Source organism: Quercus robur, chromosome 10 (assembly GCF_932294415.1).
Source record: "Quercus robur chromosome 10, dhQueRobu3.1, whole genome shotgun sequence".
Lineage (NCBI taxonomy): Eukaryota > Viridiplantae > Streptophyta > Magnoliopsida > Fagales > Fagaceae > Quercus > Quercus robur.
This window is the reverse complement of record NC_065543.1, coordinates 5,107,233-5,133,687: the sequence shown is the minus strand read 5'-3', so window position 1 is coordinate 5,133,687 and position 26,455 is coordinate 5,107,233. Positions and strand designations below refer to the sequence as shown.

Below are 26,455 nucleotides of genomic sequence, written 5' to 3'. Positions count from 1 at the left end.
TCTCCGACGAGCGATCTTCGAGAGATGAGCGATGCGATGTGTGAACGATCTCCGACGAGCGATCTCCGATGAGCGACGATGTGCTTTGGACTGATCTCCGATGAGGGGCGAGTCAAGTCGGGCGACGATGTGCTGGAGTCTGGACTGCGACAGTGCGACTGGACCGATCTAACTTCTAAGGGGAGGCGTTGCTCACTTGCTCTGTTGCTTTGTTTTTTAGGTTTGCTTTAGCTTTAGTGATTTCTGGTGTACTGATTAACTGATTTGAGGTTTTTGATTTAGTGATTTGCTCTGTATTGGGGTTTTGGTTTTTTTTTTTAATCCGTGGGTTTGCTTCTCTGTAATCCGTTGGGCTCTGTTGGGCTTGCCGTGGGCTTGATGTTGGGCTTGCCGTCCGTTGTTTTGCTCTATTACAATTTTTTTTTTTTTTTGAGGGTGTTCCTTTTTTTTTTGTTGAGGGTGTTCATATATATATATATATATATATATATATATTTTTTTTTTTAAGGGTAAACAAATAAACAAAATTTAATTATTATATATAAAAAAAAAATTTCAAGTCAGGGTGTTCTTGGGAACACCCTGACCATAACGTGCCACCGCCACTGAAAATAATAATAATTAATCTTGCAATCTCACATTTTATAATTAAAAAAAAAAAACTGCAATAATACACAAAACTTGTGGATTAGTGCTCCACTGAGTTCATGGGACGTGATATACCGGTATTAGTTACCACTGGGTTCAACCTTTTTTTTTTTTTTAGGATTACATTGCTTATACAATATCTATATCTATACTATTATTTAAAGAGTTTCCTCTGTTTGGATTCCTCGTTTTGGATGCCCAAAGTACCCGCATCCTATTCCCTTACAAGTTTTAAACCAGCGAGGATAAATATGTAAAAAAAACTGCCAACTATTGTCCTAAATTTTAGTTTTTCGAAAAGAAAACTACTAATTATTCAGCATGTTTAATTTATTTAAGGGGTTTCCCCTGTTTAGATTCCTCATTTTGGATGCCCAAAGTACCCTCATCCTATTCCCTTACAAGTTTTAAATTAGTAAGGATAAATGTGTAAAAAAAACTACCAACTATTGTCCTAAATTTTAGTTTTTCAGAAAGAAAACTACTAATTATTCAGCATGTTCAATTTAAGATAACTGTGAATTACTATCTTAACTCCCACAAACAAAAATGCCTAGAAAAAAGGAGCCCACTCTCTCGGACATAAACACAAACTCAATGAATAGTGCACTCTCCTAATTCTTCAATTTTCTTCTAAAAAAAAAAAATCTTCACTTTTGACAAAAATTTCCTCATTCTCTCTCATGTTGGCCGTCCTTATTATTTCCTCTTCATTAGATTAATGACCACTACAATGATGGTGAGTGTTTTGATCCAATTTTTTTCTACATATTTTTTAGACATTGTCTATTGGCATTTCTGTTTTTGGGATTTTTGCATAACAAGAGATCAACGTGATGAGAGTATGTTATATTTTGTCAAATTTCTCAACAGTGGTGGGTCTCTTATCCTATTAACACATATATCTCCTTTGCACATTGTTGAGGGCCATTTGTGAGAGCCCAGGCAGACAGAAAGAAAGCCCAATAATAAGGGCAACAAGGAATTGACAAAATAGATAGCAAAAAACCATTAGGCCCAAGCGGCAGGAATAATGGATCACAGGCCCAACAAATAAACAAATGGGTCTTGAAGAGGCAAGTGGGCTCAAAGAAGCCTGGAAAGAAAGAAATGGCATCCTATGGGCAATGTATGAGGTAGAAAAGCGAGAAAGGGCTGCCGCAGGCCCAAGACAATGCAAACTAAGAGAGTAAGGGGTTTATGGCACGCCCATGAACCCCAAAGATGAGAATAAGGTTATTGGGCCAGGGAAGCCCAATGAAGTTAGTAAAAAGCCCATGGGAGTGTGGAATTAGCAAATGGGCCGAAGAAGCCCAAAGAAAGTAAACAGGCCATGGATGTCCAAAGGAAAGCCCAAAGGGACATAGGAGCCCATAAGTAAAAGCAAAACAGTGGCCATGACAAGCCACTGAGAGAAGGAATAAACGGCTAGCCCAAAAGAGGCCCAACCGGATTAAGTTATTACGGCAGGAATAACAGTACAACGTTGCAAGAAATAAAGAAAACCAAAAGTGGGCCAAAGAAATGTAAGGCCCATCATCAGACAAAGTCCAGCTCTTGAATGAAGCGGGAAAACAAAGAAAAGCCCACATAAGAGGTCAAAAAACACGGACGACGAGCCTTCAGATCACGACAGACGCATGAGCAGCAGATAGATTTTTGGACATATCTGAAAGGAAAGCACGCGCAAGGCCCAGACACCACCAACCTGTACCCAGCCAATATGGGACGTGGTGGGGTCATGGGCCAGAGGTAAGAGGTAAAGGGGGTATGGTTTGGTGGTGGGGAGAGAGGAAAAGACCTATTTTGCGGCTCCTGCCCAAGCCCTTTTGGGAGGTACATCCTGTTGGGATGACAGACCACCCAAAAGAGGCAAGGTTGAGGGGCGAACCGTTAGGTGCATGCCTTGAGGGAAAGAGAGAGAAAGCATTTATACCGTGGCAGGTAAGAGTGCTACGGTGGACTGACGAATGAAACAAACTTGCCTTTGTCTGGCAAGGGTGAGTATCACACAGACTTGGTGGTCGGCAAGTATGCCCAGACCAGACAAAGGCGGTTAAGGGGCAAAGTGGTAAAATATTGGCCATGGCAGGCACTATAAAAGGACCCTTGCCGTGCCTTGAAAAAAGGATCGAAAAACAGAGGATATTTACGGACTAAAAAAAAAGCAGAGTGAAAGTAAACAAGAGAAAGAAAAGGAAAAAAGATAAGAGAGAAAACAGAGGAAGAAGAGAGGAAATTGAGGAAAAAAGAGAGATAACACAATGGGCATGCACTAGTAGGTCGATTTCCCTCTCTCCCCCTTCAAATCCTGCTCTCTTCCAAAACATAACCAGGATTCCTTTTGGGCAATAACCATTCAGGTCCGACTCCCTCAAAACCATTAATCCCCACGGCAGGATCTTTTCCTGGGAGATTATTTGCATTGAGAAGAGGCGTTCTCCCCTCTTTGGTTTTGCTTCGGCGGACCAAACTTAAAACTTGATTTATGCCCATTCTTGATTAGTTCATATTATTTTCTTTCTCCTTTACTTTCTCTATAAATGAAATTATCGCGACTGTAATCATGTTTTATAAGTAGGGATTACTTGGCCATTTTATTTAAATAGTCAGAGTACTCTGTTTTGCTATTATTATTATATCTGCCTGCCGTAACTCATCTGAAATAGTTCTGCTTGTCGTAAGCCTACTCCTGGCAGACGAGGCATAGTTTGTGCACAAACCGGCTCAAGTTGAGTTATAGTTGGACCGGTCCCAACTCTCTTACTTAGAAACATTCAGGCCCATTACCGCAGGAGGAAGCCCAACCCCACTTTAACCATAAAAAAGGCCCCTACACACATTCTGTCCATTGGTGAGGTGTTGGCTATGTAACTATGATTCTATTGTTCGAAATTGTTTGATAGTTGTCCTAATTGTTACTGCATTTTTTGATGCAGCCACGCAGAACACACTTAATGATACATCAAGTAGGGAATTACCAGGGCTACTAAGGTAAGTTACTACTTATTGTATGAATTGGCCTTATTTACAATGTTGTTTGATGTTGAATGTTGTGCCTACTTGATGGTAAAATAATATTATTTTGTGAATTTGGAATTTTTTTTAATTTTATTTTATTTAAAATCTCCTTGCTGCTATTCTGCTTTTTCTGCTCACGGCCATACAAACTCTATGGCCTGCAAAGTTCATATTAGATGTGGATCACTTTATCTTTTCTTTTTAGTTGTTACCCTTTTGAATAAGAGGTTAACTTATGATTATCCCTAACATTAGGAAGTCTTTTGAGTGTGTTAGTGTTGGAATTGGGTCAGATAAGCATAGTGCTTATCTATATCCGTTTAATTGTATGGTGCCTAGGATTTTCGGGTTGGTAAAGGAGAGGAGGGATTTTTTGTTTTGTGTTAGTGAAGATGTAAAAAGGAAGGATTTTTGGGGTTCTATTTTGAAGGCTTGCTGTGAGGTTACCTAAGGAACAGTATCTAAGTACTGTACCTAAATCTTGCTCTTCAATTTAAACCTCACATGAAGTGATTGTTATCTAACAAATTGTTGTAAAAAATTTCTTTTGTAACATAAATTATATTTATCATTTGTATAATTCTATGTAAAATTCAATTTACATTTTTTTATAGTAATTATTAATTTACTATTCTATAAAAAATGTTACGTACTTTTTCTCAGTTTTAAGGATAGTTGATATCTTTGAAATTTAAACTATTTTTAAATTTTGTTATGGATGTGCAATAAGTGGCTAACTATTAGGATTAAAACACTACATTTTAGGATTACAATTGAATCATTTACTGTAAAAGAAATATATTTGAAATTTAAACTTTTTTAACTTTTGTTATAGATGTGTAGTAAGTGGATAACTTTTAGGATTAAAACAGTACATGTAGTTATCCACAAATGTGTATTATTTTTAAACTTTGAATTTGAAAAAAAAAAAAATTTGGTGGTCGGGTAGTGTTTTCTAGATAGAATGTGGGATTTAAAAAAAAAAAAGTTTAATTCAAAATTTTTGTACTTTTTCTTTTTTAACTTTTTATTATGGATGTGTACTACATTACTAAATTTTAGGATTAAAACATTACATTTTAGGATTAAATTCAACTTGATCACTGTCATAAATAAATATGGTGAGTATTATGTGTGATGAAATAATTTTTCATCACACTTCTAGAAATCTCAAATTATAATAAATGCTCTAAATTAATCTTTACTCAAAAAATAGAAGAGCCTCGCGCGTGCTCAGAGGCTAATTATATAAGAAAGGAAGAGTTTAAAACCCGTTAAATTATTTAATTTGATATGGTTTCGAGAAGTGACAGAGGACTACGGAGTTTTCGCAAGCAAGCAGTATGAGTCTTCGCTGAATGGTCGCCGTTGTTCCAGGAGGAGTCAAGCGGTTAAGCGAAGTGCTTGATAAGTGATAAGATTAGACATGGAAAATGTTGTTTGGTTACTAGTTTTTCCTATCCATGCGAAAATAGTGTATATTTGTTGACTAGATTACCCAGGTCTTGTATGCTAATCAACGCCGGTTCTGTTAATTAGTTAATCACAGCTGTGATCATTTTTACCAATTCTCAATCTTTGACCACTGACATCTATAAATAACACAGCATTGCATACCAATGCATTGCACAGTTTTGCCTTCGCAACCCTCAAAACACAAGTCAAAGTCATGGCTACCAAAACACAAGCCAAGATTCCAGTTGTTGATCTCTACGACTTGGACCTGAAACCTGGTACAAAAACATGGTTCTCAGCTCGCAAAGATGTTTGCCGTGCACTTGAAGAATACGGTTGTTTTGTAGCGGAGATTGGCAATAAAATTCCTTCAGAGCTTCACAACGCAATCTCTAGCTCATTTGCAAAGTTGTTTGAGTTCCCCACAGAAACCAAAATGAAATTCACTTCTGAAAGGCCTTTCCATGGCTATTTCTCTTCTCCTAAGTACGAACGCCTGGTGATTGATAATGCAACCTCCACAGATGTAACTCAAGAGTTTACCAATATCTTCTGGCCCAATGGGAATCATCATGTCCGGTGATAACCTAATCGAAATCTTATCTTCTTATTCTATTTTTAACTATAAGAAAATAATAAAATCACTGTATTCTCTAATAGCTTATGTTTTTTTTTTCTTCTGCTTTTATTTATTTATTTACTTAAAATTTTTAAAACTATGTACAACGTAACACTAACACTTTTTGATGTGTTTTCTCTTGGTTAGCGAAAGTGCTGATTCATATGTGAAGCTGATGGCGGAATTAGATAAAATGGTGACAAAAATGGTATTTGAAAATTATGGCGTGGGGGATTACTATAACTCTCACATGGAATCAACTACTCACAGTTTCGGCATTATAAAATATAATGAACCTCAGAAAACTGGGAGCAAAAATGGCCTTGACAACCACACGGACAAGCACTTTACCACCATACTTCACCAAAATCGTGTAAAGGGTTTGGAGATAAAAACAAAGGATGATGAATGGATTGATTTTGATCCCTCCCCTTCATCCTTTATATTCTTGGCAGGTGATGGACTCCAGGTGGGCAATTACTATACGCAAATTATGGTTTAAATTGCTTGCTCTTGCAAAATTGCTATAGATATTCCTCTCTTTATTTATTAATTTCTTTTCACTATCCTATGTAGGAATATTTAAGAATAAGAGAGTCACACAAAAAAAATTTAATTCTATTGATGGAAAATCAATAAAAAATAAGGAAGCATAATGTATAGAATGTAGTGTTGAATTTTTTTTTTTTTTGAGAAAGTAGTGTTGAATATTTAGTATTGAATTGGATGAGTAATATTTGTAGTTTTTCACGTTTAATTCAATATATTATTAGTTTTAGTTAATTTAATTGTTAAAATCCATTATTATCCAATAAGGGCTTGAGATAAAATATTCACTATAACAAAAATAAATTGACATTTTAAACCGATAATAAAGTGCAAGGTTGCTATAGGTTCAAAATTTATAATATTTATAAACAAATAAAATAAATTCAAATATGTTAGATCTTTTAATTACGAATTTTTTGTGATATATTAAAATAAGTCTATAATTTAAACTATGAAGGATTATGATAGTTTTATTAGATAAATTGTCAGAAGTTGGTATTTATCGTATCTTGTTGGAAAATAGCCTTGTGAATTCATAAGCGGACAATAAATAAAGATTAATCATAGTTTTCCAAATTACTTATTATAAGCTACCCAAATTTCAAGGTCTAGATTTTCTTCACGGAAAACTTTACTTTTTCTCACTCCTCTTAACCAAAATAGAGAAGTAAGATCAAGGTGAATGTTCAGTTACTCGATTCGTTAGCTCCGAACATAGAACTTTTTTGGAAATTAGAGAAAATAATTACTCCATCATTCTACTTTGTTACAAAACTACGTAAATTTGGAAGTAGATTGTTAATTTATTGTTTTGTCTTAATGGTGTGATCAATTTAAGTATTTTCGCAATCTATATCAACTCCGGTTAATTTAGCTTTCCAATATTGTACCAATATTTTATGATATGCTTTACAAGATCATATTCAATGGAATTGATGGATGCGTGTTTTGCTTGACCAAGGTATGGAGCAATGATAGGATAAAAGCTTGCATGCATCGAGTTTTGTTGGCTGAAAATCTTGAGACAAGATATTCACTTGGGTTGTTTTCGCACAACAATAAAACGATATGTGTGCCAGAAGAATTAGTCGATGAAGAGCATCCCTTACACTACAAGCCAATAAATCTTCGTGATTATGCTCAAGAACAAAACAGACTAGTCGCTTATGGAAAAGAACTTTCTCTCGAAGTCTTTTGTGGTGTTTAAACTCTCAGTCCAAAAAGACGCATCTCTCGGTTGTTTTTTCAATGTAGTGTGTGGTCACTTATATGGTGACTTTGGTTTCTTCTAATTTCAAAAGCGTGTAGAAGAAGTGTCTATTTATGGCTTTATTTATGATTTGGCATATGGTTATTTTCCTTTAAAGGGATTTCAATAAGAGTAATGATAACATAAAAATTTATGTACTCAATATTACTCATAAATAAATATTTGCGATATCAAGAACTTGATGATTTTAATCATGACATAATTGGTTTCCTTACCAGTTTTTTTGCATGTCTTTTCTTTTTAATTCTAATCTTGCTCACAGAAGTGTCTGTTGATATTTTTCTATCACAAGTGTCTGTTGATATTTTTCATTAGAACTTTTAAAGGGCTTTCAATAAGAATATATGTATGAATAAAATTATGTACGGGATATTGCTTATAAATAAATGTCTTTTGAAATCAAGAACTTGATGATTACGTGAATTTAATTATCACATGTTAAATATTAGCATTGATATAACTGATGAATATCGACATAAAGGTCGTCTAGATGAAAGACGACCTTAGCCATGTTCGTGACAAGAGCTGGGAACAAGATTCTGTCAACATGCGTCACCTTCATGGACGAAGCAGACCACCACTCATTAAAGTACGGATAAATGTCCACAGTACAGCTATGAACCAATAATTGCATCGGAACAATTACCAGCATAATGATTGTCCAACGGCTATCCGTTACACCATTAAGGAAATCATCAGTGTCAATCAATGCTATGTTACTCTCAGGAGAAAAATGTCCGGAAGCAGTATTAACAGACATAACTACACCAGCTTGAAACAAACTATAAAAAGGTAAAGGGAACTCAGGTAAAGAGATATAAAAATAAAAATAAAAATTACCAAAGAGAGAGAAAGAACGGTGAGAAGTTTATTCTGAGAACTCATAATCTGACTTTAGCATCGGAGTATTCTCAGCTGGCATTACGCCAGCTAAATAATCCTTCGCTTTTTCTTGTCTTGACCACAGGTCTCGGAGGTCGTCCATCGGCATTGACAGGGAACATACTGATAAGGTCCATTTTTGGCTTCATCAATAACCGTGTTGAATATGTTAGAATATATAGGGATGAGAGAAGCATAAAATATAAATCACAAGAACATGAAGTTTACATATTTCAGCCTAACGGCCTATGTCTAAGGAGGAAACCCTTATTGTGGTGTTTGGTACGGAGTAATGTTTTAGGATTCCTAGTAATGTTTGAAGATTCCTGTGTTTGGTTGCAAATTATGCTAGAGAATCAAATGCTAGGGGAATCTAGATTCCCTCCTTAAACCCCTCTCAGTAGGAATGTGGATTCCCTTTAAAATATGTGGGTATCCAGATTCCCAAACTTAAAGGAAATTGTATTTTTTTATAAATTGACAATTTTAACCCTTTTTCCTTATCATTTAGACAATTAAGATAAAATATAAAACAAATCATCAATATCTTTTCCCTTATCTTTATCTTTTCCTGCCAAAATAACATAAACAGGATAGACAACTTTGATGATATAGGGTCCGTTTGGATTGAGCTTATTGTTGCTGAAACTGAAAACTGAAAACTGAAAATACTGTAGCAAAATAATTTTTAAATGTGTAAATAGTACCGTGGGACCCATTTTTAATATTTTTTAATGCGTGAACAGTGTCAACACAGTGCACGAATAGTATATTTACTATTCATAACAGTAAAATTTGTCCCCCCAAAGTCAACAAATGCGGGCCAAAAAAAAAAAAAAAAAGGAGAAAACGTGACACTGGAAACGTGGACGCAGGATTCATCTAAATCCAAACGCCCTCATATTCTTTAACAAAGTTCTATTTAGGTTTCACGTGTTGGAAAAAAAAATGTTTGAAGGGGGCCCTCCATTATTGCCAGGTATTCACTTTTACTATTGTATGTGTGTTGCTCAACAAATTATTAATAATTTTTTTTTCATTATTTATTTAAAGGAGGATTTTTTTTTTTTTTTTTTTAAGGGTTTGGTAGTTTACATTCAAATCTAAGGATAGAATGAGAAAAATAAATAATTCATTTAAGATTCCTAGGAATAAACCAAACATTATCATCTCACATTCCTAGGAATATTAAGAGATTTCCAGTGAAACCAAACATAGGAATAACTACATTCCTAGGCATCTAGATTGCAAGGAATCATATTCCTAGGAATCTGGATGCCAGAAGTAATGTGGATTCTCCCGTACCAAACGCCACATTAAGGGTTACAACTTTAATATATGAGAGTGTAATACAAATCAAGTGTTACAATGAACTATAACATGGGTATATATAATAGACTAAACCCTAAACTAATAGATTTCTAATACAAGTAGGAGACTTGTTTTCAGCACAATGTATGATTAGGCTTGGGCCTATTACATTGGGCTAATATAACATTATTGATTTTTTAACCATTTTTTTTTCATGTCTTTTTTTTTTTTTTTTTTAATTTTAATTTTGATGGAACACAAATCCGTCAGTGAATGTGCAGATGGAATCACTCGTGGGATGTGAAGGTTTGCTCGTCGAGGGACACCGGTGTGGCGCCTGCCACAAAGTCTCCGATGCCAAAGTTAGGATCACAGTTAAACACAATAAAGAAATAATAGATAGTTTCAGAGTATTTTTGCATATCCCTGCTTCTGTTGGTTGTGTGAGAGTTTTATACCTGAGCCCATAAGGGCTAGCCGTTGAGGCTGTTAATGCTTTCTTTTGTAACGCACCTGGCCAGTAATGAGACTTTTAATAGGCCTTCCAACGGTCTTCTTGGTTGATTTGGTAACTGCTCGGATCATTGATTGATCGCATTGAATAACTCTCTGCCTCGTCAGTGATGATGGCTTCCTTCGTTGTTTCTTATCACTTCGTCATGGATGATTCTCCCGTCAGTAATGTTATCTTCGTCAGCGGGATGTAGAGTCGTCATTCCCGTCAGTTGCCCCCCAGGTTCTGGGGTCGTCGGTGACCCGTCATGACGATCACAGAAGATGAAAAGTTTTTCTTGTGACTCTTGGGGTTCTGTTCCGCCTTTAATGCTTAGTGGCGGCGTTACACGCAATCATGGCCACGTGGCGCTTGATGGTCTGTGGAATTAATGGCATGACCCTTGGGTTTCCCGCTGGTTTTTCAATCGTTTTTGGCCCACATTTAAAACTTCTCCTTTTCAACTTTTCGTTTATTTCTCAGAGAGCAAAAGCAAACCAGTTTTTTAGTGATACTCTGAATATTTTGTGGCTTCCTTCTTCTCCGATTTGCCTTGCGCTGCTTCTGCCGTTCCGCCATTGGAGGTATGTTCTTCTTTCCTTTTTCTTTCTTCTTTTTCTTCTTTTACTGTATAATTTCTGATTTGCCATTCCCTTTTCGCTTCTATTCTGGTGTTGGCTTTTGTTTTTCTTTTGGGGTTTCAGTTTCGTACCTTGTTTTCCTTTTGATTTCTGTATTTTCCATGGTTGATAGCTTAGAGGTTAGGATAGCTTGCCCGTCGATCTCCTTCCTTTTTGCGCGTCTAGGGGGGTCTTTGGGTACTTACCCTTTTTTAGAAAATTTTGTGTACGAAGGCAATAGTCTGAGCGTCGTTTTGAGTGATTTGTTGCCGTTGCTCCGTCAATCGCTAAATTGGTTTGAGGGTTTAGGAGGGAGAAGATTAATGTCTGAGGTTAGGTCTGGTGACCTCGAGACTGGGCTATCGTCCAGTGGTGGCCCGGCTGAAGGAGATACCGCCGTCTCTGGTTCTCGAGAGGTTAGGGCTTTTTATGCCCTTAGGGAGATTTGTGGTCTAGATGACGAGACCGTGAACAGATTTAAGGATAGGTTTCAATTTCCGTCTAGGGTTCGTGTTCGTCGTCCCAGGGAAGAAGATAGGGCTTGTCACTTCTTTCCAGGCGAAATATGTTTTTATGAGTCAGCCTTCACCTGTGGGCTTAGGTTCCCCGTCCACCCGTTCCTGATGGAACTTTTAGATCATTTTGGTATAGCCCCTGGACAGCTCATGCCAAACTCGTGGAGGATCGTCATTAACTGTATGCAAATATGGTTGGCCTCCAATGGGGATATGATCAGGATAGGTGAGCTCACCTACCTGTATCGTTTGAAAGAGTCTAAAGAGTGGGGATATTACGAATTAGTCCCTTGGGAGAGAAAGATTAGGATCGTCAAGGGATTGCCTTCGTCATTCAGGTATTGGAAGTCGCGCTTTTTCTTTGTGTCTGGGGACGACTTTGAGACCCAATCTAGCAGTGATTGGGGTGATATCCCGAGGTTGCTCCGTCGGTGGGGAACCCCGACCTTAGGTGCGTCAGTATTTCTCCCCGTTGTTTCAATCTTGCCAATTTTCAAGTTCTGATCTTGCTGACTTATTTGTTTCTTTGTTTGGTATAGTTAAGAGACGGCCTGGGCTGAAGAGACGATATAAGGAATGCATTGAGACCGCCATCGGGTACGCTGAGACGATTGAGAGCTGGGACGAGCTGGTTGACCCTCGATCTCTTGCGTTTTACAACCTTGGTCCTGACCCATCTCCTTTCGTTCTTCGTCAGCTTGGCATTGAAGGAAAAAAGAGTAAGTTTTAACTTCGTCAATGCTGATTCCTCTTATGTATAACTTCGTCAATGCTGATTCCCCTTGTGTACACTTAAGCAATTTTTTGACACACTTTTCTTCTTGCAGAGATGACGACCAAGTTTAACAAGGACATGTATGCAAAGATGAGGTCAAAGAAGGACGAACCCCTGTCCAATTTGGGGAAGAAGACCGTGCGAGTTACCGGGAAGGGTTCTGCCTCCATCCCGCTCAGCATTGTTCCTTCCATAGCCTCCGAAACGACGAGGACTGCCTCCCCGACCGTTTCAATAGAAGAGATTCCTACTCCTGGCTCTAAAAGGCCGCGCGTGGTTGGCAAAGGAAAGGAGAAGACTGATACTCGTTCATCCACCATATGGGAAGACGAGTCATTGGCCGTGGAAAGAGCTCACGAGGTCGTTACTTCAGCGGACTTGAAGGCTCTATCTGACTTGTCCTTAAACGATGTGGCTTCTCGTCACGTCCACAAACTGGTCCAGGTGTGGGTTCTTCCCTCTTCAACATTTCATTTTTTTTTTTTTTTTTTTTTTTTTATTTTTTATAGACAACTTCATAATTTCCTCCAGGTGTTGGGAGAGAGTATCCATATCACCGCTGAGTACCTCACTCAAGGGGCCAAGGTGGCGTCTCTGGCAACCCGGATGGAGGCTCAGGAGAAGGAGAACTCTGACCTGAGGACGAACCTGATTACTTCTATGGACGAGGCCACGACACTGAAGGAGAAGGTCAAGGTGCTGGAGGACGACCTCAGAGTTGAGCGCGGGTTGACTCAGGAGAAGGACGAGCAACTTCTGGCAGCCAAGGAGAAACTAGTGAACATCGCCGCTCGATCCGTGGAGGCTTTCCAGACCACTGATGAGTACAATACCGTGCTCTTCAGCTGGTATTTTAAGGGATTTGAGCTTCTCCGGAGGTACATGATCAAGCATCCTTCCGGAGTCAACCTGGAGAGCCTGGATTTGGAGGAGGTGGACAAGGAAATGGCCCTGGAGGAGGCGGCTTCGTCTTCTGCCCCCGGTGATGATGTTCCTGAACCTGTTGCTGACGTGCCGGCCAGTGAAGGCACAGCTGATGCTTGACTCTACATACTTAGAAAAATTTTATTGTGGGTGCCCGTCTTGTTTTGGGCCTTTCTTTTTGTAAATCTAATTTCAAAACAATTTACTTTATTTTGAAAACAATGATATCGACCCAGTGTTTATGGGCTGGAATGAAGTGTACTTACTTTTCTTCTGGCTGGTTTACATCCGTCCGTACTTTTTGTGCTTTGTTAATTAGTTGTTGATTTAATGCACTGTGCTCTTCTGTGAACTGACTTCTGCCATTCGACTTACGTCCGTCCAGGCAGACTCTTGTCCCTTGGTCTTTTAACCTCATTATTAGGGTCGTCAGTAATTTACATCCGTCAAGGCGGAATCTTATTACTTAGTATTTTAACCATAGTATTATGGTCGTCAGTAATTTACATCTGTCAAGGCGGAATCTTATTACTTAGTCTTTTAACCATAGTATTATGGTCGTCGGTAACTTACATCCGTCAAGGCGGAATCTTGTTACTTAGTCTTTTAACCATAGTATTATGGTCGTCGGTAACTTACATCCGTCAAGGCGGAATCTTGTTACTTAGTTTTTAACCATAGTATTATGGTCGTCGGTAACTTACATCCGTCAAGGCGGAATCTTGTTACTTAGTTTTTAACCATAGTATTATGGTCGTCGGTAACTTACATCCGTCAAGGCGGAATCTTGTTACTTAGTTTTTAACCATAGTATTATGGTCGTCGGTAACTTACATCCGTCAAGGCGGAATCTTGTTACTTAGTCTTTTAATCATAGCATTATGGTCGTCGGTAACTTACATCCGTCAAGGCGGAATCTTGTTACTTAATGATTTATAGGCCTCATGGTCGACCTGTACTGCCTGCGCAAAAACATTGAATGAATAATACTTTTATTAACTTCAATAACGAGTGCATTCGTGTGTTACATTTACTCATGGTATTTCTTTAAATGCTCAATGTTCCAAGGACGAGGGAGTTTTCGTCCGTCCATAGTTTCCAGATGGTAACTCCCTTGCCTAGAGTAATGAACGACGCGATATGGCCCTTCCCATGTAGGGCCCAGCTTCCCTTGAGTCTGGTCTTTAGTAGCTATAGTGACTTTGCGAAGGACGAGGTCCCCTATGGCCAGACGCCTCAGTTTGACCCTCTTATTGTAATACTCGGCCATTTTCTTTTGATACTTTGTCATTCTACTGGACGCATTGTCTCTTATTTCATCCAAGCAATCCAGGTTGAACCGCAGTCCCTCGTCATTGAGTCCCTCTCTGAAAGCTCCTCGCCTGATGCTTGTTACTCCAACTTCTACTGGGATCACTGCTTCTGAGCCGTAGGTAAGCCTGAAGGGTGTCTCTCCTGTCGGGGTTCTGGATGTAGTCCTGTATGCCCACAAGACATTAGGCAGTTCTTCTGGCCAGGCACCTTTTGCTTCGTCCAGCTTGGTTTTGATTATCTTGAGCAACGTCCTGTTTGTTACTTCCGTCTGTCCATTTGCCTGGGGGTGTCCCGGGGATGAGAATTGATTCTTGATCTCGAGGTTCGAGCAGAACTCTCTGAAGCCTTGGCTATCGAACTGCTTCCCATTATCGAATATGATCGTCAAAGGGATCCCGAACCTGCAGATAATGTTTTTCCACACGAAGCTCCGAATCCGAGCCTCAGTGATGGTTGCTAGGGCCTCTGCTTCAACCCATTTTGTGAAATAGTCAATAGCAACTAGAAGGAATTTTACCTGACCTTTACCTTGGGGCAGAGGACCGACGATGTCGATTCCCTATTGCGCGAATGGCCATGGGGAGGATATGGTCGTCATCTTCTCTGCTGGAAGCCGTTGTACATTCCCGTACCGCTGGCATCTGTTGCATCTTCTGACGAGGTTAGCAGCATCCCCCTGCATGGTTGGCCAAAAGTACCCCGCTCTTATCACCTTGTTTACTAGGGATCTGGGGCCGGCATGGTCGCCACAGACTCCTCCGTGTACTTCTTCTAGGATGTATTTGGCCTCGTCCTCGTTGACGCACTTCAGGTAGGGCATAAAGAAGCCTCTCTTGTACAAGACGTCATTTAGGATCGTGAACCTAGCCGCTCTCTTTCTGACCTTTCTGGCTTCGTCAGTATTCTGAGGTAAGTGTCCGTCTCGGAGGAAGGATATCAAGGGCGTCATCCAGGTGTTTGTGCTCTGGGTGGTGAGCACTGCCACCTCCTCAATACTTGGGCATTTCTGAATTTCTATTGCCACGTCTGTGCTTGTCATTCCTGCTTCTGACGACGCTAGTTTCGACACTTCGTCAGCTTCAATATTCTGGTTTCTTGGTATCTGGACGAAATCCACTGTGTCGAACTCCTGAGTTAATTGCCTCGTCAGTTTAAGGTATTTCTGCATCCTTTCCTCCTTTGCCTCGTACTCTCCACTGATCTGCCCGATCACCAGCTTTGAATCACTCTGGACCAGCAAATTTTTGGCACCAAGAGCTTTTCCAAGCCTCAAGGCCGTCAATATTCCTTCATATTCGGCTTCATTATTGGTGGCTGGGAATTCCAATTGAACTCCATACTTCATCACTTCTCCGTCGAGGGTAGTTATGACGACCCCTACTCCCCCCCTCTTTTGGGCCGACGAACCATCTGTCTGTATTGTCCATTTATCAACTTCGTCTGTAGTTCCTTCTTCGTCTGGAAGAGTGAATTCGGCGATGAAGTCAGCCAGAGCTTGTGCCTTGATGGCTACTCTTGGATGGTACTCGATGTCAAATTGGCTGAGTTCGATTGCCCATTGGACCATTCTCCCTGCTGCTTCCGGTTTGTTCATTGATTTCTTGATTGGCTGGTCCGTCATTACAAGGATAGGATTTGACTGGAAATACGGTCTGAGCTTGCGCGAGGCTACTATAAGCGCGAACGCAATCTTTTCAATTCTTGGGTACCTGAACTCAGCTCCTTGAAAGGCCTGGCTGACGTAGTACACCGGGAGTTGCTTCTTGCCTTCTTCTCTAATCAAGGCTGCGCTGACTGCCGAGGCTGATACTGCCAGGTACAAATATAGGTTCTCCCCTCCTTTGGACGGGCTCAGGAGAGGTGGACTGCTCAGATATCGCTTCAACTCTTGGAACGCTGCTTCGCACTCGTCAGTCCAAGCAAAGGCCTGCTTGAGAGTTTTGAAAAAGGGCAAGCATTTGTCTGTGGCCCTAGAGACGAACCTGTTTAGAGCTGCTATCCTTCCCGTAAGTTTTTGTACATCCTTGACGGTCTTGGGTGGAGCCATGTCAATGATAGCTTGTACTTTTTCTGGATTGGCTTCTATTCCTCTCTGGGACACCATGAATCTCAGGAATTTTCCCGAGGCTACCCCAAAAACACATTTGCTAGGATTCAACTTCATCTGGTGTTTTCTCAGGGTTGCAAAAGTCTCCTCCAGGTCGTCCAGATGAGCGAGCTCTTCCTTACTTTTGACGAGCATATCGTCTACGTATACCTCCATGTTTCTGCCAATTTGTTGGTTGAACATTTTGTTTACCAATCTCTGATATGTAGCTCCAGCATTTTTCAACCCAAAAGGCATCACCTTATAACAATAGAGTCCCTGACTGGTGATGAAGGCGGTCTTCTCCTGGTCTTCTTCAGCCATCTTTATCTGGTTGTACCTTGAGAAGGCGTCCATGAACGTCAACAACTTGTGTCCAGCGGTAGAGTCCACGAGTTGGTCTATCCTTGGTAGAGGGAAGCTGTCCTTTGGGCATGCTTTATTCAAGTCAGTGAAGTCTACACACATTCTCCACTTTCCATTTGGTTTCTTCACCAGGTTGACGTTGGCGAGCCATTCTGGGTAGTATACCTCCCGGATGAATCCAGCCGTCACGAGTTTGGTTACCTCTTCTGCTACTGCCTGATCTCGCTCTGGAGCAAAAGTTCTTCGTCGTTACTGAACGGGCTTCCTATTGGCGTCCACATTCAGTCTATGCTGGATGATCTCTGGAGATATGCCTGGCATGTCCTCGTGACTCCATGCAAAGACATCAAGATTCCCTTTAAGGAACTTTATGAGTCTCGTTCTCATCTCAGGGCTTAGCGTCGTCCCTATCCTGGTTGTCCTGTCCACATTTCCTTCTACCAACTCCACTGCTTCCAGGGTCTCCACTCCGTCTTCCTCTTTTTCTTCTATCGTCCACGTGTGGTTCTCCTTTCTTGCTAGTACGGCCTGGTAGCACTCCCTTGCCAGGACCTGATCACCCTTCACTTCACCTACACCATCGTCTGTTGGGAATTTCACCTTCAAACAGTATGTGGACGTTGCTGCCTTCCACTTGTTTAGGGTAGGCCTCCCAATGATGACATTGTAGGACGAGGGGCAATCTACAACCAGGAAATCTACTTGTTTGGTCAGCTGCAACGGGTAGGTCCCTGCTGTCACCGTCAGAGCCACTATACCCCTGGGGTAGACCCTGTCTCCACTGAAACTGACCAGCGGAGAGTCAAAAGGACGGAGCCTTTTTGGATCTAACTTCAACTGCTGGAAGGCTGGGAGGTAGATGATATCCGCTGAGCTTCCGTTATCAACAAGGATCCTTCTGGTATTGAACCCTTCTATATTCAGCACTATGACCAGGGGATCGTTGTGAGGCTGTTTCACTCCCCTGGCGTCTCCTTCATTAAAGGACATATCTTGGTATGTTCGTTGGTACTTGGACGGAGGAATGGCGTGGACGCTGTTTACCTGTCTGTAGTATGCTTTTCTAAGCGATCTGAATGACCCTCCTGAGAATGGTCCTCCCGTGATCGTGTTTATCTCCCCGATCACCTTGCGTGGAGGTTGGGATGTATGGTCGTCATCCCGATTGAAGGATTCCTTTTGGGTCCTGTTGTCGTCTCTGAACTTGCTATATTCTCCTTTCTTTACATATTTCTGCAACTTTCCTTTCCGTATTAACTCCTCTATTTGTTCCTTCAGGTCTCTGCAATCTTCTGTGTTGTGGCCGTGGTCTCTGTGGAACCGGCAATACTTGTTCTTGTCACGTACGTTGGGGGACGAGTGTAATGGCCTGGGCCATTTGAGATAATGCTCGTCCTTGATCTGCGTGAAAATCTTGTCAACAGGCATAACCAAAGGAGTAAATTTTACCTGACGAGGATTTTTTTCATCTCTCCTTCTATTCCCGTCACTGTTCCGACGTTCTGGTCTATCTCTCTTTTGCCCTCTGCGGTCGTCTTCCCTCTTGGACTTATCTCCTAGCCTCTCGGTATCTTTTATGGCAGCTAGAGCGTCTTCCGCGTTCATGTATTTTTGGGCCTTCAGGAGCATCTCTGCCATTGTCTTCGGGGGGTTTTTGGCAAGAGAGGCTACAAGGTCTCTGGATTTCAACCCTGCCTTGAAGGTCGTCAGTTGCACTTTGTCATCAGCTTCGTCCACCTCCAGAGTTTCCCGGGTGAATCGCTTGACATATGACCTCAGAGTCTCCTTCTCTCCCTGTCTTATGGTGAGTAAGTAATCTACTGGTCTCCTTGGGCGTTGTCCCCCTATGAAGTGACGCAGGAAAGCACTACTTAGCTGATCGAAGTTGTCTATGGACGAGTTTGGCAACTTAGTAAACCACTCTCTTGCCGCTCCTTTGAGAGTCGTAGGGAAGGAACGGCATAATATCTCGTCAGGTGGTTGTTGAAGGCCCAGAGTCGTCTTAAAGGTATTAAGATGATCCTGAGGGTCCTTGAGTCCGTCGAATGGTTCTAATTGAGGCAGGCGAAACTTTGACGGCACAGGGCAATCAAGCACCGCTACAGTGAAGGGCGAATCTGTAGCCCTTACCATCTTGTCTACACTCCGGTCTGTCTTTTCCTTGATAGCGCTCCTTAATTCGTCCATCTCTTTCCTCATTTCCCGAAGAAGATCTGAGTTCTGTTCGTCCGGAGTAGTTGGTCTCCGGGGGGTTTCCCTCTGTTGGCTATCCCCCTCTCCCTCCATGTTACCCTTGGACCGGTTTTCTTCCTGTTGAGCTTGTTGAACTTGCTGGAGCCGCAGCTTTGTTGAACTTGCTGGAGCCGCAGCTTCATTTCCTGGTTCTGCCTGGTGAGTTCCTCAATGGTGGCTGCCAGGGCTTGAACTTGCTGGGCCAAGGCCGTTGAATCTGGGTTGGATTCCATCTGGATATGGTGAATTGATGGAAACTACGTTTTCGAATGTAAATCTGAAAACTCGTTCCCACAGACGGCGCCAAACTGATGGAACACAAATCCGTCAGTGAATGTGCAGATGGAATCACTCGTGGGATGTGAAGGTTTGCTCGTCGAGGGACACCGGTGTGGCGCCTGCCACAAAGTCTCCGATGCCAAAGTTAGGATCATAGTTAAACACAATAAAGAAATAATAGATAGTTTCAGAGTATTTTTGCATATCCCTGCTTCTGTTGGTTGTGTGAGAGTTTTATACCTGAGCCCATAAGGGCTAGCCGTTGAGGCTGTTAATGCTTTCTTTTGTAACGCACCTGGCCAGTAATGAGACTTTTAATAGGCCTTCCAACGGTCTTCTTGGTTGATTTGGTAACTGCTCGGATCATTGATTGATCGCATTGAATAACTCTCTGCCTCGTCAGTGATGATGACTTCCTTCGTTGTTTCTTATCACTTCGTCATGGATGATTCTCCCGTCAGTAATGTTATCTTCGTCAGCGGGATGTAGAGTCGTCATTCCCGTCAAATTTGTATGATGATACTTAAAAGGTTTCAAAATGATGCTAATAATGATACAATGGATGGATAATGTTGAAGATTAACTTATACCACGTTAAAAATGATAAAATATAGATGTCAAATTAAATTTGACCCAAAAAAATAGAAAAAAAGAAGTAGAAGTATAAAACAGAGAATTCAAAAAAATAGTGAACATGAAACCTTAAAAGGGCTACATCTTTATTATATAAAAGTGTAGTACAAATCATGTGTTACAATAAGCCCAACATGGGTATATATTATATATATTAGGCTAAACCCTATGGCTAATAGACTTTTAGTACAAGTATTAGACTTGGCTTGCACAAAAAGTAGGATTAGGCTTGGCTAATATATTGTGTAAGCCAAGTCTTCTACTTGTACTAGAAATCTATAAATTATAGGATTTAGCATATTATATTGGAATAATATATATATATATATATATATATATATCTAATAGATAATAAATTTGGTCCATCCACATGCATGGTTTTTTCTCTTTACATCATTATATGGACTCAATTTGTTGTAGAATTTTAGACTCCAAAGCCTGAACACCAACAATGACTCACAACTTGTACTTGGATAAAGACATTGTTAAGTTCAAAAACTTAAAAATGACAAAGTTTACATTCTTAGAGCATTCACATCAAGGGAGTCAAAATTTTTAGCATTTACCATCTCAAAACACTATTTTTTAGCTTTTAACACCTCACTTTATAATACATCATACATCAAAGATTCTATTTTTTTTTTCCACTTCATTTAATTTTTTTATTTTTTTATTCTCTTCTTTCTCTCTTCTTATCTGTGTCTCTCCCTTTCTTTGAAAACCCACCACTTTCTTTGCAAACCCACACCCACAACTAGCTGCTGCTAGCCACCACCATCAAAAACAAAAAGAAAAATCAAACCACTTGCCAACACCACCATAGCTACAACAATTGTCACTGTCACCACCACCCACAAGCTCATCACCATTCACCACCGACAACCAGAAAAAGAAAAAGAAAAACAACCCTCCAAAATCACAACCTCATCACCATCAATAATCGAAAAAAGAAAAAGAAAAAGAAAAACAACCCACCAAAATCACAAACCCAAACCCACAACCTTATCACCACCAACAATCGGAAAAGGAAAAAGAAAAACAACCACCAAGAGAGAGCAAAAGCACAACAATGCCATCGCTTATGGCCTAATCCATACTTGCGAGTGAGGCAGCGAGTGAATCGGCTTGGTCAGAGTCAAGTGAGGTGGCCAGCCACTAGCCACCACAATTCCAACGACCACTACGCCGATCAAAGACCCATGCCAATCGACTCGATGACCCACGCCGAACTCTTAGCCCATGACCCACGCCGATCTCCCCTTAACACTACTGCCCATGTCGGTCAGAGACCCATGAACCTACCAATTCACAAAATTAAATTACCCTGCTAAAATCAAAACACAGAACCCAGACCCATGAAATTAAACCACACTACCCAGACCCATGAAACCAAACCCACAAAATCAAATAACCCCGCCGTCAAGCTCTACCTCCATATCAGCGGCAACACTCCGAAGGCGAAGTGGATTTCGTGTCCAGTGGCGTTTGGGCTTTGAAGTTCTCGACCGATGAACCTTGAAAGGGAGGAGCTCAAATTCTGAAAGAGAGAGAAACAAAAGTTACGGGAAAGAGAGAAGAGGAAAGTGAGAGAGGAGAGAGAAGAAAGAAGAGAAAAATAAAAAAGAAAAAGAAAAAGTGACCGTTGGGAATAAAAAAAAAAAATTTAGTTTAACATTTATGTTACAGTGAGCTATTATTGATAACAGCTCACTGTAGCTGTGTGTAAAAATTTTTGGCATTTGAATTTGATGTAGTAGGTATTTTTGTGTGTTGGTGGTAAAATTTAGCTTTTAGCATTTTTAGCATCCTTAATGGGAATGCTCTTATGATTTAAACTCTCATTAATCGCATATTTTGCTGTTTGATTGTCATGTAAATAGAAAATATAAAATGATCGGAGTTTTTTTTTCTTTTTTTCTTTTTTGTAATTTGGATGTAACCAGAATTTGTAAAGTCCTTGTATATAATATTGTTATCAACTGATTAAAAAATTGTAATGATACAGAATATTGACTAATTGACTAGACTTTTTTTTTTTTTAATAAAACTAATTGACTAGACTTGAATCAAAATAACCCATTAAAAAATATGTTAAAATAAACCACATTCGTAAAATTATTCAAACAAAATTATTAGGCAGTGTTATTGCACATTAGCGTGTGCAAATACACTGCCCTAATGCACTAAAATTAAGAACGTGTAAAATATGCCATGTGCATTAGTTTTTCCCTTTTCAAGTGAAATCCGAAGATTATTATTTAGTGCTTTTTCTGATGATAATTTTGGAGTTTGGCATTATTTAATGAAGGACAACATTTGTTGTAGCCTAGGGCTACAATTTCACTCAATATTTTTTTTATTAAATTTGAATTTTGACAAATCCACCATTCGATTCATGCTGGCAAAATTTTCAAACAATCAAATATCGATAATTATGTCATCAATCAATTGTTTAAATTGTAAGTTTATGTAGTATGAAATTCTACATAAAAAATAAATTTATGGATTATATAGTAAATAACATCCGGTTGACACAAAATTTGATATATATGTTAAGAGAGTAAAAAACATGTAATCCAACGGTTAAATTTCCAAAATTTGTGACAATGCTAAATTTTTTAAAAGGAAGGTGTAGCCTTAGGCTACAACCAAACTTATAGCCAAATTTTGTCCGTTAAAGAATTAATGTTTATATAAATGTGCAGCTAGATTTCTGAATTTTAGTCAACCATATTTAATGCTTTTTTTTAGAAGAATATTATTTAATGCTTTTTCTAATGATAATTTTGGAGTTCGGCATTATTAAAGAACCAGTCCCTAACTCGTACTATGCACGAGGTTAGTAAATAAAAATTAAATATATTTATTTTATTCAGACATACATTTATATGAAAATGAATGAAATTAAATAAAAATATAACTGTATGCAAACTGCTAGAGGAAGATAACAATATTTTGAATTTGTACCACTTCTTGAATCAAAGCCATACAAAAATCTTTGCCTAGAAAGCAACAACAATTTCATATAAAAATGTGCAATATATGCAAACTACAGCAAGTGGAAAAGAAATATAACTATGCAATAATACATTTTTTGCATTTAGATCCAACAGGGAAAAAAATCCCTTGAAGATGCAAAGCCTTGGCATATGATATCTATAAAATGAACTTTTATTAACCTAAGCAAAGCAGATCAGACACTTTTTTTTTTTTTTGAGAAGATAGAGCAGAGCAGAGCAAACCTGGTCTTTGCAATTGGGTACACACTAAATGAGCAGAGCGGACATTTTTTTTTTTAGAAGATAGAGCAGACCTGGTCTGCCCTTTGCAATTGGGTACGAACTAAAAGTATGAGCAGATCAAACCCTTTTTTTAGAAGATAGAGCAGCGCAAAGCAGACCTGGTCTGCCCTTTGCAATTGAGTATGCACTAAAAGTATGAGCAGAGCAGACCTTTTTTTTAGAAGATGGAGCAAAGCAGAGCAGACCTGGTCTGCCCTTTGCAATTGGGTATGCACTAAAAGTATGAGTAGACCTGATCTGCTCTTTAATCTGCCCTTTGCAATTGTGCATGCACTAAACGTGGCCAAGATTAGCAGGCCTGGTCTGCCCTTGCATTTGAGCTTCACAATAAAAGTGGCTTAGCTCTTGTCTGCCCTATGAAATTGGATTCTTCATAAAAAGTGACTAAATAATGTCCACTTTTTCTCTTAAATATGAATATCGTTGTCCACTTTTTCTCTTAAAGATGAACATCGTTGCCCACATTTTCTCTTAAAGGTCAACATCGTTGTCCAATTTTTCTTTTAATGGTGAAAATCGTTGTCCACATTTTCTCTTAAGGGTGAATAGCATCGTCCACTTTTTCTCTCAAGAGTGAACAGTGTTGTCCACTTTTTCTTTCAAAGGTGAATAGCGTTGTCCACTTTGGTTAGAAAGGTAGAAAAGTAGGATGATGGAAAAGTGGAATGATAGAAAAGTGGAAGGATAGAAAATATTTAGTTTTCCCTCTTGTGTGTTTGGTTAGGGAGATGGAAAAGTAAGAGAGTGGAAAACTCTTTTGTTTGGTTGAAGAAAAAAAGGGAATGATGGAAAATATAATTTATATAAATTGACTATTATACCATTGTTAAATAATAAGTAAGAAATAGATTTATTTGTACTCATTAAATAATATAAAATTTACCACATTATATAGATAAATTTTTTTTTTCTATTTTACACCATCATTTTTACAAAACACCCACATCAATTTATCTATTATACACACTTTTTTTATTAAAATAATATTTCTCTTCCCTTTTTCTATTATTTCCCAACTACCCCCACCCAACCCCTCCTCCTTTTTTCTGAGTCATAATACACTCCTTCAGTCCTTATCTCTATCTCCGCTTCTCTTCTTCTCCTTTTTAATTTTTTTTTTTTTTGAGAATCTTTTTCTTTCCTCTTCTTCTTTTACAACTTGAGTTTTATGCTTTTATTATAGATGATGATTTTGGGTTGGGTTTGATTAAGGGCAATGATTTTGGGTGGAGAAAGTAGAATTCCGGTTTGGGTTTTTCTTCCTCTTCTTTAGCATCTTCTTCTTTCTTTCTTCTTCTTCTCCTTCTTCTTTTTTCAATTTTGGTTTGATTATTTATATGAATTTGTATATGGGTTTGATGAATTTGGATCTAGATTTAGAACGATTTTGATGATTTTGTGGTGTGTCCGTGATGATTTTGGGTTGGGTTTCCCCGTGAGTTTTGATTGATTTTGAGTTAGGTTTTCCAGTGGGTTTGTCTTGATTTTGAGTTGGGTTTTCTAATTGCTTTTCCGTTGATTTTGGGTTAATTTTCTGTTGATTTTGGGTTAATTTTCTGTGCTAGGTTGCGGTGTTTGGTGGTGGTGCTGGGTTTGGTAGTTGGGTGGTTATTTTTTGCTTCCTTCTTCTTATTATGTCACGCTGAGTTGTTGTAGACGTTGGGAGAGAGAATTTTTGTAAAAGTGTTGTGAGAGCACTTTCTTTCCAGCCTTTTCCTCCTAATTTGGGAGGATGAATTTTGTGAGCTCGAGAGAGAAAATTTTCTCCCGGGTTTTCCTTCCTTCCCATTTTCCTTCTTTTGCCAAACAGTGGAAAACATTGTTTTCCACCCTATTTTCCTCCCTATGTTTTCCATCCCCCCCCTAAATTCACCCCAACCAAACACAGTGTTAAGAGTGAACATCATTGTCCACTTTTTCTCTTAAAGGTGAACATCGTTGTCCACTTTCTCATAGCTTCTCTCCAAAAGTGGCTAATGTTCTCCACTTTTCTTTTAAAATTTGCTAACGTTGTCCACCTTCTTATAGATTCTCACTAAAAGTGGACACATTATTCAACTCTTTATCTTTCCTATTAACTATCATATCATTATATTTATATTATCATATTTATTCATTTTAATTAAATAATATTAAAATACTCCAACACTATTACTAGAAAATAGTGTTGTTGGAATATTTTTACGGGTGTGGTTTATTTTTAATGGGTTATTTTGATTCAAGTCTAGTCATATTGTCAATAATCTGTGCCATTAAATTTTTTTAGTTAACAACAACATTATATATACAAGGATTTTTGCAAGTTCTGGTTACATCCAAATAACAAAAAATTGACAATTCCCGTCGTTTTATATTTTCTATGTACTTCTCATTGAAACAACGGAGTTTGTGATTGATGAGAGTTTTAAATGTGAAGAATGCAAACTCCATATTCTTTAAGATTTTGTTTAATAAACCATGTCTTTATCCAAACACAAGCTTGCTATGAGTCATATTAGTGTTCAGACTTTGAAGTGTGTATTTCATCCAATTTATGTTGTCGAGCATCTTGAAATGTATAATTTTGCAACAAATTGAGTCCACTTAAAAGTGAAACCATGCATATGGATGGACCAAAGTTAATTAATAAAGAAAAAGAAAGTCTTACTCTCCTAACTGAGACATATGCTATAGCATTGCTTTGCCTTAGATATGGGCGAAGGAAAAACTCTGAAAATAGTTAAACGGAAAGTAACTTATTCCATCTTTTAAAATTTCAAATAAAGACGTAACCTTATTCTAGAAGAAAGCAAGTCACTATATATAAAGTGACCACACACTGCATTGAAATTTGAAATTTGAAATAAACTAGCAAGAGACTAGTTTATTTGGACTGAGAGTACATTCGACTTCAAACACCACAATAGGCAGCGATAGGAACTTCTTTTCATTGAGCAATTGATGCAATGTGTGCATGGGCATAATCATTAAGATTTAATGGCTAGTATTGTAAAGGGTGTTGTTCATCAACAAATTCTGCTGGCACACATATCGTCTTATTGTTGTATGAAACCAACCCAAGCGAGTATCTCGTCTCAGAATTTTCAGTCAACATAACTCGATGGATGCAAACTTTTATCCTATCATTGCTCCATACCTTGGTCAAGCAAAACATGTATCAA

The 26,455-nt window shown here is 39.0% G+C and overlaps 2 protein-coding genes and 1 pseudogene across 2 annotated transcripts; 1 reads left to right on the top strand and 2 right to left on the bottom strand.

Annotated features, from left to right (window-relative positions):
* Window positions 1-5,338: 5,338 nt before the first annotated feature.
* On the top strand, window positions 5,339-7,658 carry LOC126702945 (2-oxoglutarate-dependent dioxygenase AOP3-like). Its single transcript, XM_050401813.1, has 3 exons — window positions 5,339-5,703; window positions 5,891-6,212; window positions 7,254-7,658. Exons 1-3 carry the CDS (start codon window positions 5,339-5,341, stop codon window positions 7,497-7,499), a joined length of 933 nt encoding a protein of 310 aa, XP_050257770.1. The 3' UTR covers window positions 7,500-7,658.
* A 9,439-nt stretch (window positions 7,659-17,097) lies between these two features.
* Window positions 17,098-17,838, bottom strand: LOC126703764 (uncharacterized). Its single transcript, XM_050402841.1, has 2 exons — window positions 17,607-17,838; window positions 17,098-17,420 (listed from the first exon to the last, which is right to left on the bottom strand). The coding sequence occupies exons 1-2, from the start codon at window positions 17,836-17,838 to the stop codon at window positions 17,098-17,100; spliced, it is 555 nt and encodes a 184-aa protein (XP_050258798.1).
* An 8,346-nt stretch (window positions 17,839-26,184) lies between these two features.
* The window catches only part of LOC126703413 (2-oxoglutarate-dependent dioxygenase AOP3-like), a 47,210-nt pseudogene continuing 46,939 nt past the window's right edge, over window positions 26,185-26,455 (bottom strand).